This window comes from Amaranthus tricolor, chromosome 10 (assembly GCF_026212465.1).
Source record: "Amaranthus tricolor cultivar Red isolate AtriRed21 chromosome 10, ASM2621246v1, whole genome shotgun sequence".
Taxonomy (NCBI): Eukaryota; Viridiplantae; Streptophyta; class Magnoliopsida; order Caryophyllales; family Amaranthaceae; genus Amaranthus; species Amaranthus tricolor.
Window position 1 is genome coordinate 12,630,258 of NC_080056.1, and position 10,705 is coordinate 12,640,962.

Consider the following 10,705-nt stretch of genomic DNA (forward strand, 5'->3'; position numbering starts at 1 on the left):
AATCTCCCCCTGAGGACGAAGCTGGGGGTAAAAATAGGAGCTCTCAAAAAAATCACAATCCATTGTGGTATAAAGTTTATTCTGAGTTGAATCAAAGCAGCGATATCCCTTCTGGTTAACACCATAGCCCACAAAGATACACTTAACAGCACGTGGTTCAAGTTTGTTTCTAGCTAGTTTGGGTAAGGAGTGGAAAGAGGGAATAGTGGTGTGATCATGAAGGGTCTCAAGAAGGGTTTTGAACTTCAGGGTTTTTGAGGGGAGTCTGTTTGTAAGATATGTGGCAGATGCAATAACTTCAGGCCAAAAATAAGGTGGGATATGGGCTTCAAACATAAGGGCTCGACCTATTTCTAGGAGAGTATGATTCTTCCTTTCAGCTACTCCATTTTGTTGTGGTGTATATGGACAAGTTTGGTGAATGAGGCCATGGGTAGTGAAAAACTTTTCCATATGTTGGTTCATGTATTCCCCCCATTGTCGGATCGAAGAATTTGAGGCTTAGTTTTGAATTGGGTAACAATCATATTATAAAACATAACAAAAGCATCAAAAACTTCAGATTTGTGTTTCAAGAAATACACCCAACTCATTCTAGTACAATCATTAATAAATAAAACAAAATATGAATAACTTTGTTTACTAAACTCAGGAGCAGGGCCCTAAACATCGGAATGTATCAAAACAAAAGGTTCACTGCTATGATTATGACTAGCAGAATAAGATTGTTTGTGACATTTTGCAAGGACACATGCTTCATAGTCCAGGATTACATTACAATTATTTAATGATGGAAAAGGATGTTTCAGATACCCCAATGATGGATGTCCCAGACGTCGATGACGTCGATGCCAAGTCCATAACTGATGATCAGAGAACCCATGAGCAAGCAAAGTGTGACCCTTTTGAATCGCTTCGTCCACATAGTACAGACCATCTCGTTCAGTACCACGCCCAATAATCCTTCCTGTCTGAGCATCCTGCATAACACAATCAGAAGAAGACATAAGCACAGTACAGTTCAGTTCTCGAGTCAATTGACTAATAGACAACAACTTATGAGACAAGCTAGGAATTAACAGACAATTTTTTAATTTTAGAGATGGAGAAATAGCAACGGGCCCAAACTGATCAACATTCACACATTCCCCATTAGCCGTCTGAATGTAGGTGCGGGTTTTTGGATTAGTAGATAAAAGATCGCAAGGGTCAAATGTCATAGTATCAGTCGCCCCGCAATCAAATATCCACTGGGATGAAAAAGAAGGTTTACACATGAGAGTAACTTTATGGGTCACATGAGATGTTATAACTTGTGGGAATGTGTGGGTTTTGGAAATGAGCCGTAGGGTTTTGTGTAGGTTTGGGGGGTTATAAAGAATTTTTTATGGAAAGTTTTTATTTCCCCCTCCCCTCCCTCTCTCTCTTCTTGTCTGTTCCCTTCTTTCTCCTCTAGTTCACCTGTATTGCCATTGTTGTCCTCCTTTGCTTCAGTGTTGTGGGTTGGTCCACCAGTAGACATGCTCGTGGTGTGGAGGACACTAGTGGCCATGTTAGCCTTGCCACCGGTTCTGGTTGACGGAGCCTTGGTGGCGGCTTTTCGTTGCCGGTGCTCCTCCCACCACTCCGAGTAGCCGATTAATTTTGACGGCTTCCTCCACCGTAACTACACTAAAGGTGAGTCTTGTCTTCCATATCACGCTGGGATGAAAAATCCGACCGGTGTTTCACGGCCAACCCACTTCCGATTTCTGAGGGATTTTTTCCCGATGATGAAGCGTGGGTCATGATCCCACGCCTTGAGATCTCTCGCCTAATAGTAGCGTATGCCATTTCAATGGTTGGAAGTGGATCTTGATTTAATAAATCCCTCTTTTCTTTGTCAAAAAGTTTCATTAATTCCGGCCAAAAACTGGAATAAATATTGTTTTTTGATGAAGATGTTGAAGATTGTTATATCTTCAGCATGTATCATAGGGTTTGGCTGTCGTCGATCCATCTCCTTCCAAATTGTGGTTAGTTTTCCATAGAAGACCTCCAGATGGTCTCGATTCTATTTTAGGTTGTTGGCTTGAGAACTCAAATCAAAGATCTGGAGTTCGTCCCTTCCACTGCTTAATAGGACTTCAATCCCTTTCCATAAGTTTCTTGCAATACTGTAATCTAAGAACTGATTTATGAGGTCTGTATCGATGTTAAAGATGATCCATGATAGGACTATGGAGTCCCTTTGTTTCCAGGTTCTATAATTGGGATCCGAGATGCTAGGAGGATCTTCTATGATGTGACTGAGATGTCCCCTGCACTCTAAAGCAATCTGCATCATTTTACACCAAGTTGTGTAATTTTAATAGGTTAATTTTTCGGCCAATTTCAAATCTGGTGATATAGTTTCGAGGGTTGTGTTTGGTTTGTGCATTTGTTGAAATAGCTTGAACATATGTTCCATCTGTTTCATGCTTATGAGTTGTTTTGGATCTGTTTCGGCCATTATTTTCTGATAAGGTTGTTAAGGTAAATAATGATGACCAAAAGTGTTGCCGGTCCCGTAAAACACCTTCGGCTCTGATAACATGAAGAAAAGAATACGCGGAATTTAAGAGAAGTTTAGGATGATTACTCAGTTTGTATTATTTCTTAATCACAATTACATCCCCATTATATACAATGGCTATGGTCTAACTAAGGAAGTAATTATACTAGGAAATAAAAATATTGCCTTAATACATTGGCTAAAAAGAGTAACAAAATATCAGTAGAATATTGTAAATATGTTCAGAATAATGTAAATATATTCCTACACTACTGGCATCTAAAGTCAAGTCTGTTTTTGTCATAGTGCAGAAACACAAGAAAAGACCAAGCAAGGAAGTAGAATGAAAGATCAACAACTAAGATATTGCAAGAAAGAAGAAAAGAAGAGGCAGAATCCAAAAAGGAAACTACTGCTCTGATACCATGTTACAGTTTGCGAAAGGGAATGGAAATCAATGATTTCAAGATGTACAAAAAACAATCAAACAAGCTATAATGAATGAATATGAGTTGATCTTTCTTATTAATTAGACTGCAAGGAATTTATCCACACATAGTGGTATTGAAGATACAATTAGGTGCAAGATAATACTTACACACTTAAGAGAACAAATAGAAAAACAAGATCAATATATCAATGTGTGCTGACATACTGCCTATATATAGAGAAATATAAAGGGAGGAGAGGTTGTTATAACAACCTTCAAAATAGACTAACTAACTAACTAACTAAATGGAATGCCAACTTAGCATACCTTCCTACCCTTATACTCCCTTCGATCCAATTTAGTTGTCCCATTTGCTTGAGCACGGTTAATAAGGATGGTGTGGGGTCCATTATAAAGGGTAAATAGTGAAGGGTAAGTAGTGAAGGGTAGTTGGGTAAGTAAGGTATATGGGGGTATATTCGTAATTACGTGTGTGAACTAAGGATATTTAGGTAAGAAAAGATTGACAAAAATAGAAATGTGACAACTAAAATGACTTTGCCAAATAAGAAAATGGGACAACTAAAATGGTTCGGAGGGAGTATTTAACATGTCAACATTTATGAAAGTAATCATCTTTTGAGGGAGAGGTATCATTAGATACCACATAAACATTTATTTGTTGTATCTCTTGTTCTTGTTCTATTTTTCACTCATCTTCTAGCCATTATTCTATCATTGTTTAGTCTAAGCTATTCACTTGCACTTATAATGATAATTAAAGGGTGTTTGGTATGAGATGGGTTTACCCAAGTCATTGCCAAAGGGTAATAAATAACCTTGCTTTGTTTCTAACGGACTGTAATTGGTAACAAATTCATTTCTTTCTTATTTATAATTCTCCGTCTTTGTAAATAAGAGCTTAAATTAGCTTCTTCCTCCTCCTCTCAAGCTCTTTAATGGTGGATTTAATATGGTTGCATAGTCTGCTGCTCTTCTCTCTCTTTTCATGAAATTTATGTTTTCTTCCTTATTTTACTCACAATAAAGTTATCAATTTGTTAATTTGTTTCACATACCCCTATTAATATCTCAATTCAATTGAAAAAAATAATTAAAAATTACCCTGATTAATTATAGTATCTCTAAAATCTTTAACTGTTCAATTACCTATTTACAAAATTAGCTTCTTTTTGCTTGAAAGAAAATCAGGCTCTTTTCTACTTGAATTTTTCTGTATATGCTTAATATTTACCCTTTGTATTATTGTTGACAAGTCAAAGAAAATAATAGGGAAAAAAGAGAAAAAATTTGTTTTGCAATTGTTAGAGAAAAAAGAGGTATTTGATGTAATCTCTGGTGGTGGATTTGCGGTGGTTTTTGTGGTGGTGAGACAGTTATGTTGGTGGTTGAAAGAGTTTTCAAAAATATGACTGGGATAATGCATACTTGTCCTTTTTTTTACTTTTTTTTATTCCATTACCTTTCTTTATACCAAACAATATTTAGTCAGGCTTCTGAGAGACTGTCTCTCTGAGAGATGTCTCTTCAGCCCATCAATATTTAATGCCTACTTATTGTATCCTTAATGTCTGTTTACATCATCCTTAAGACTTATTTACCGTATCCTTAATGCCTACTTACAATATCCTTAATGCATATTTACAGTATCTTTAAATGCATACTTATAGTATCATTAATGCGTACTACATCATGCTTGATGCCTACAACTGAGTAAGCGTGGAGTACTTACAATTTTTTAAATGTCAACTTTAAATATCTTTAATGTCCACCAAATAGCTTATTCTATATTTTCTTTATGGACCGACTGAATTAGAGAAGAATAGGTTATAAGGAACCGTAAGTTTTTAAAATAATGCAAGTAAAAAAACTGGAAAAAGTAATTACTGTGATGAAAAATATTGTTAATAGAGGCAAAATTTGAAGACAATTGTACAAAGTGATTCAGAACAAATAGACAATATCTTCATATATTCCTTAAATTAAACAAAACACACATTTTGTTGACACATCAATGGCTATTTTGTACCGTCTCCATGTTAATAATAAGACAAACAATCCAGCTAAAATTAAATCTTATACGATAATAAAAGTAACAGAAATTGAAGAACAAGCTCAAAAGGGGATGGGATGAACAAGAACTGATGCAATTTTATCTTGAACAATTGGGTTAACAACAGTGTAACCTTCAGTTCTTTGTTTGTAAAACAATTCTGGAGCACGAGCCAGGTTTAGAATTCGATCCAGTAAAGGTTTTGGGATCACAAATGGTCGAAGCATTCCCTCATTTATATCCTTCCATGCATCTTCGACTTGGTGTTCTAATATCTGGTAAATTTGCTCCTCTTCCATCTGGCCAAATTCTTTCATGTAGCATTGTATTGAAGATGCTACATGGTCTCTACTACTCTGCTCATACTATAACAATGATATGCTAAAGTTAGAAAATTCTCTAACTCGGGTTGGGAAACTTATACTGAAACGAATATGTGTTTAAATCATAGTTACATGAAGCCCCAATACTATAATACAACTATGATTAGACTTTTTGGCCTTTATTCATCTATAAGATGTATTTTAAACTCTATTAATTGAAGTAGAGGCGTTCAAAACAAATCCTACGATTCGATTTTCACTTGACTTTGTAACAGAATTCGATTTGACTAGACTTATAAATGGATTTACAATTACGTAAAAAAGATGAATGAACACCTCTCATTCAAAGTGTCTAAGTGTTTGAAGTAGGATATAGCTATCCTCAAAAAAAAAAAAAAAGATGAAAGTAGGATATAGCTTTAAGCATGGTATTTTAATATGTAATATGGTGGGAGGGAATTAAGTTAAGTACCTTGGAGCCAGCAACATCATTCATGAGCCTGAAGATGGTTAGGGAAGCAGTGACTGGTTTAGGCATGGGATGCTGATACATCCATTCAAAGCTTTGTTTGGTGGCAATGGATCCCATCCCTAGAAATGAGGCAACGATGGCTACATTGTATGCAATTGTTACTCTTGCTACTTCCATATACTCTTCATATTTTGGTACGTGTTTTTCACGCCTCCATTTTGCTTCTTGAAGCCATGTTTTACATGTTCGTTTTAACTACAAAAATCAATCGTGTTAATAATACTAAAATTAATTATTCTTTTATAAAATAAAATATTTTTTTATTTACAGAGTTGGCTGAAATAATTAAGGGGCAGGCTAGCTAGATGATAATTAGTTTCAGGACCTTTTCTAAGAATTAAAAAATGATATTTTCTCTTCAATTAAACAAAATTTGATTTTCATAAAACGAAATTCTCTTCATTGTGAAGATGCTGTGCTTATTTTATAAAAAATATTGTCTTATGGTGAGACTATCTCTATTAGGCTGATCCATGTATATATTTAGTCTATTAAAGTCATCATTATTAAGCCTATCTCTATTAAGTTAATTCATGTATAGTTGACTCAAGAATCAAGAGTGTAACTATACATCTAACAAATCAGCAGTAAATGACGAAGAAGAACACTAATGGAGGAGGAAGAACATGTTGAATGGAAAAGGAAGGAGGTATTGAGTTTTAATGAAATGGTATAGGAGTAACATGGTCATTTCCATAATTAAAAGAAAATTAAACGTTTTTTGCTTTATAATGTTACGGTAGCTAATTTTTCAAGAGTTGAGTTCTATTTTGTGAAAAAAATTTTAAGAATTAATATCATTCGCCTTTTGCAATAATTGGTGCCTACCATATAAAATATTCCTTTATAATTTTAAAATGATAAATAAGATAAATGGACTAATTATATGACTCATCTTATAATGAGATGGTCTCATAAAGACGAACCAAAAATAATAAACTTGGAAGAGTTATAAGTTTTTATAAAATTTTAATTTCTTTGTTTTAAGTCACCTTCCACGTCACACATCTTAGTATTGGAATTTGCTATGGTTAAATCATGTTAAAATTATAAGGTATATAAATAACTAATTTAATTAAAAATTTATGTAGATGATTGAGACCTAATTCTATTTATAACACCGCCGTATACCTGCAATTTAATGTGATCTGCACCATATGACCTTCCTTCTTTAGCAAGTTCTTTCTCCACTTCTTCTACAGTTTCCAGAAGAACTTGATAACAACTGTTGAAGTATTGGGGCAATCGTGCTACGTAGCTATAATCCCATCTACAAATTCAATCACAGTTCATACAAATTCAATCACAATTTAATAAATATTTGCAATTGATTATGCAAATAAATAGAATACAAATGAAATAACGAACCTATTAACTGCTTCAACGAGAAGCTCAAGAATATCAAAGGTGCCATAAACATCAAATATATCGTCAAAAACTTGCAAAATCATCAAAATTTTGATGAAGATTTTTCTTGCATGAGAATATTGAGGTTCATAATAGCACCCCAATATCCAAAAATAGCCTTCCACCAATCTATCTCTTGTAAATGGTGACTTCTTGTACAATTCTTTCCACCAACTATACAAACAAAACAAATTAATTTCATCCATATTTATTGTATATAGTAAAATTCTTTAATTTGAGTTTCATACCATTGAATTATTAATCCAATCAAAAGCTTAAACTGATGGTTAATATTCTATAACTTATATAATATGTACACTAACACGCCCTGTCACATGAGAGTCGCTTGGGTTAGAAGTTTGCATGAGATATAACCCACTTGAATTTAAGGGGTAAGGTTGAGATTCGAATCCGTGACCTTTTTGTCACGTTGACTAATGGCTCTTGATACCATAATAAGGAACCAATTCAAACTAAAATCTAAAGCCGATAGTTAAGACCAGAATATGTCTAACAAAAATAACATTTAAAATGTCAAATAATTACCTTGTAACGTCTCGCAATTCCTTTTGATGCAATAATTGGAGTAAATTGAAGTCGGATTTGGCGAAATTAAGAAGAGAAATGTTGTGAGAAGCATGTTTTTGATAGAATGAGATGTAGTGTTTTGACTCAAGTCGAATAAATCCTTTGTGAAGAGGTTGGTAAAGAGCATGAGCTACTTGTTCACCCAATGGAGAACTCAAATTTTTTGACATTATTGTTTTAAGTTGAGTAGTTGCGTATGTTAAAGCTTCATCTAATATATCATCTCCATTGATTCTAACGTGACATGCCTCATACAAACTTAGAATACCTTCAACATCCCAATCCTTGAAGCCTCCTTCATCATCCTTAAACTTCTTGAAAACATCTGTTTAAATATCATACTTCATTATGTTACAACTTACAACATTGTTTGTCATTTGTCAAATTTTATGGTAGTTAAAAGTAATACAGCACGTCTTGTATGAGATCGTCTCACGGTGACACGGCCTCAAAACAAAAAGCCCATAAGTCAAAAATTTCTATTATTGGGCTATTTATTCATAGTATTTGGCATGTCTTACGGTGAGATCATCTCATACAAGAATTTGTGAAAGTAATAACAACCTTTTTAGACCTTTTTTCATGTATTCTCTTATGAAATTGAAGCTCAAACTAATATAAAATGATAAAAGCTAATATAAACTTACATCAAATCTTGTGACAGACTATCTCTCTAAGAGATGACTCTCTCACAAGTGGCCTTATTATATATAGATTATATAAAAAAAAAATTCGGTTGTTGCGCACTTACATAATTTGTGAATTAGGTGATGATAGTATGTGAAGTAAGTGCTATGATATATATAGTATGTGTTTATTGTATGTCAAGTAGATGTTTATTTGTTTTTGGTAAACACCTGCTTTATATCTTATAAACACCTCCTTCACATACACTAAAATTTGTAGTTACAATAATTGTAGTAGTGTTTATATTATTTATAGTAGGCCTTTTTTGCAGGTAAAATACTAAAATAGGTTTATCCTTTTTCGTAAATACCTACTCCACATAACTTATAGTTGAGATCCTTATGATAATTATAGTCTTTTTTTTCTCTTAAATATATATAGTTGCTAGATTAAACATATTTATAGTGGGTGTTAGAAGTAAGTTTGATAAGAATAAAAAGAGTAAAAAGTCAAACCAGAAGACACAGGAAAACCATGTTGCCTGAGAATACGAAAGAGAGTAGCAACATGGTAAATATCATCACATCCATCATCATAAGTCTCATACATTTCCTGTAAAGCTTCATCAATCTCTTTCTCAAAGTGATAAGCTACCCCAAGCCTTTCTATTGCTTCGATCAATTTTAGCTGATCTTTTCCATTTTTACCGCTGGAAACAAGCTCCTTCTTCACCTCTTCTCTTAGGCACTTATTTTCTTGTTCTTTTTTCAATTGAGTTGCCTATTAATCATAATATATTAAATATCATCATTTTTTTTTTATAGAAAAATAGTCTAACGATACACGCAAGCAAAATAGCACTACTCCATTTGTTAGGCTTCGCAACTACTTTTACAGACATATACTTCCTCCGGTTCCAACTTACTTTGCCACATTTTCCTTTTTACGTAGTTCAATGTTTCAAGAACCAACTCAATCAAAAGCTAAAGCTGATAGTTGAGTTTCTAAAATATGTTATATACTCTAACAAGATGTTAATCAGTTCATCAGAGCATTAGTGCCCAAGCAAAAGAATCTAATAAACAATTTTTAATTTTTTCAAATTACACTTTCACAATAACACTTGGCATCAATTACAAAATTTATTTGAGCATTCAAAAAACAAAACATCTCATACCACAATTTGCGAAATCATATTAGTTATTAAAGTTAATATACAAAACCCCATAATTATTAAACAAAAGAGTTGGAAAGTAAAACGATTTTTCCTATATATATATGCATTAAGTGCATAGGTTTAGTTTACTAAATAAGTAAATATGTATAATTTATTGAAATATAATTTGTAATATTTTCTAAATAAGCAATTGTAATAAATTTTCAAAGAATAAATAAATTTGATTTCAACAAATTTATATATTTTATGATCTAAACATATGCAGCTGATACAAGTTAAAAGAAACCGAAACCACAACAACAATTATTGAAAGAGTAGTAAAAGAAAGAGAATACCTGAGGCAAAGGAGTGAAGCGCAGAAACTGGTCACCCCAGAGAGATGGATGAAAGTAAGTTACAGTAGGCATCATTTTTCGTTATCTTCTTGTGATTGTATTTTGTATATTAATTTATGATTGGAAAATTCTAGGATTTTATGCTTTTTCCAATCACTACATGAATGGGTTTATATAAGATTAGAGAAGGGCAACTTAGGAATTCACTACCTTAAGGCGCTAAAGTCCATCTTTACTCAATCTGTACTTGGACTACTTGCGTTTTCGTAGACCCGACTTGTCTAAAAAAATCTATCCTGTCACCCTATTATTCTTGTCAGCTTTTTTTTTTAGTGATTTTTGATTTATTGGTGCATCAATTATTATTACTTTTATAATAATAAAAATTATTATTATTAATAGAAAATTTAGAAGAATAAAAAGTAATACTAATAGTTTAATTAGTATTATGATGTTGCCCCATAGATCTATCACCTTACCAACACTATAAAAATTGTCATCTATATCAATAGTTTTGGCAATTGGTAACTTTGCATTTTTTGATATTGAGGTAAGACTAGACTCCATAATAATAAGGAGGAATATTAATACTGTGGATCGTTGGTGAGAATTGAAATCTTGTTATAATTTGTAATGCAAAAGTAAAAGCTAATAAATTCTCACATTTGTTTGATTTAAA

At 33.0% G+C, this 10,705-nt stretch overlaps 1 protein-coding gene across 1 annotated transcript; it reads right to left on the minus strand.

The window, feature by feature from the left end:
• Window positions 1-4,927: 4,927 nt before the first annotated feature.
• LOC130825527 (probable sesquiterpene synthase) lies at window positions 4,928-10,186 on the minus strand. The gene is made up of 7 exons (XM_057690798.1): window positions 10,027-10,186; window positions 9,030-9,294; window positions 7,846-8,212; window positions 7,261-7,473; window positions 7,024-7,162; window positions 5,833-6,087; window positions 4,928-5,402 (listed from the first exon to the last, which is right to left on the minus strand). Exons 1-7 carry the CDS (start codon window positions 10,099-10,101, stop codon window positions 5,100-5,102), a joined length of 1,617 nt encoding a protein of 538 aa, XP_057546781.1. The 5' UTR covers window positions 10,102-10,186; the 3' UTR covers window positions 4,928-5,099.
• Window positions 10,187-10,705: the final 519 nt, after the last annotated feature.

What these genes read in the sequence shown, in the direction of transcription:
- LOC130825527 (XM_057690798.1), bottom strand. Translation starts at nt 10,101, where the DNA reads ATGATGCCTACTGTAACTTACTTTCATCCATCTCTCTGGGGTGACCAG. An exon ending in GAATTGCGAGACGTTACAAG is followed by an intron (nt 7,474 to 7,845) that starts GTAATTATTTGA and finishes TTGTTTGTATAG; the next exon opens with TTGGTGGAAAGAATTGTACA. An exon ending in CAGATCACATTAAATTGCAG is followed by an intron (nt 6,088 to 7,023) that starts GTATACGGCGGT and finishes TGATTTTTGTAG; the next exon opens with TTAAAACGAACATGTAAAAC.